Below are 522 nucleotides of genomic sequence, written 5' to 3'. Positions count from 1 at the left end.
GTGTTGGGTCTGGGGTAGTAGTTGACGCCTCTGATAGCGAAGTAGTCACCTGTGACCGAGTCAAAGAAGCGGTTACCCTTGATGATCGCCGGGTTAGTGATAAAGGTGGTGGCATAACCGGCCTCGCTACTTCCCATGGCTTGACTACCACTGGCTGTGTTGCTTCCCAGGCTGCTTCCTGTGCGGGTTCCTGTGCTGCTGCTTGGACTGCTGGATTGACCGGACGATGATGTTGAAGTAGATTCCAATTCAGTGATGAAATCAGATTCAGGGATTGCAGTGGGCGGCGCAGTGTCGGCGAGGATATTCAATTCAGGAAGGCGTGACGATCCAAGATGCGAATCCGTTTGAATCTTGGCATTGACATTGATGCCGACTGCACTAGTCGCGATAGCAGCTACGAGCCACCAAGAGTTAATGGTCTTTACCATTAGTGAATGGAAAGGGACAGTGCCTTTGAGTGCGTATTTCACTGGAAATTGGAGAATCTGCTACTTCAGTGTCGGCACGTACGAAGACTGG

At 51.1% G+C, this 522-nt stretch overlaps 1 protein-coding gene across 1 annotated transcript; it reads right to left on the bottom strand.

Annotated features, from left to right (window-relative positions):
• Nucleotides 1-26: 26 nt before the first annotated feature.
• Nucleotides 27-431, bottom strand: PPTG_22484 (hypothetical protein; the record flags this gene model as incomplete). Its single annotated transcript, XM_008904336.1, has 1 exon — nucleotides 27-431. A coding segment is annotated over one exon (405 nt), but the record flags the coding sequence as incomplete, so codon positions are not given.
• Nucleotides 432-522: the final 91 nt, after the last annotated feature.

Source organism: Phytophthora parasitica, assembly GCF_000247585.1.
Source record: "Phytophthora parasitica INRA-310 unplaced genomic scaffold supercont2.17, whole genome shotgun sequence".
Taxonomy (NCBI): Eukaryota; Oomycota; class Peronosporomycetes; order Peronosporales; family Peronosporaceae; genus Phytophthora; species Phytophthora nicotianae.
The sequence above is the reverse complement of the archived record's forward strand: the minus strand, read 5'-3'. Positions and strand labels throughout refer to the sequence as shown.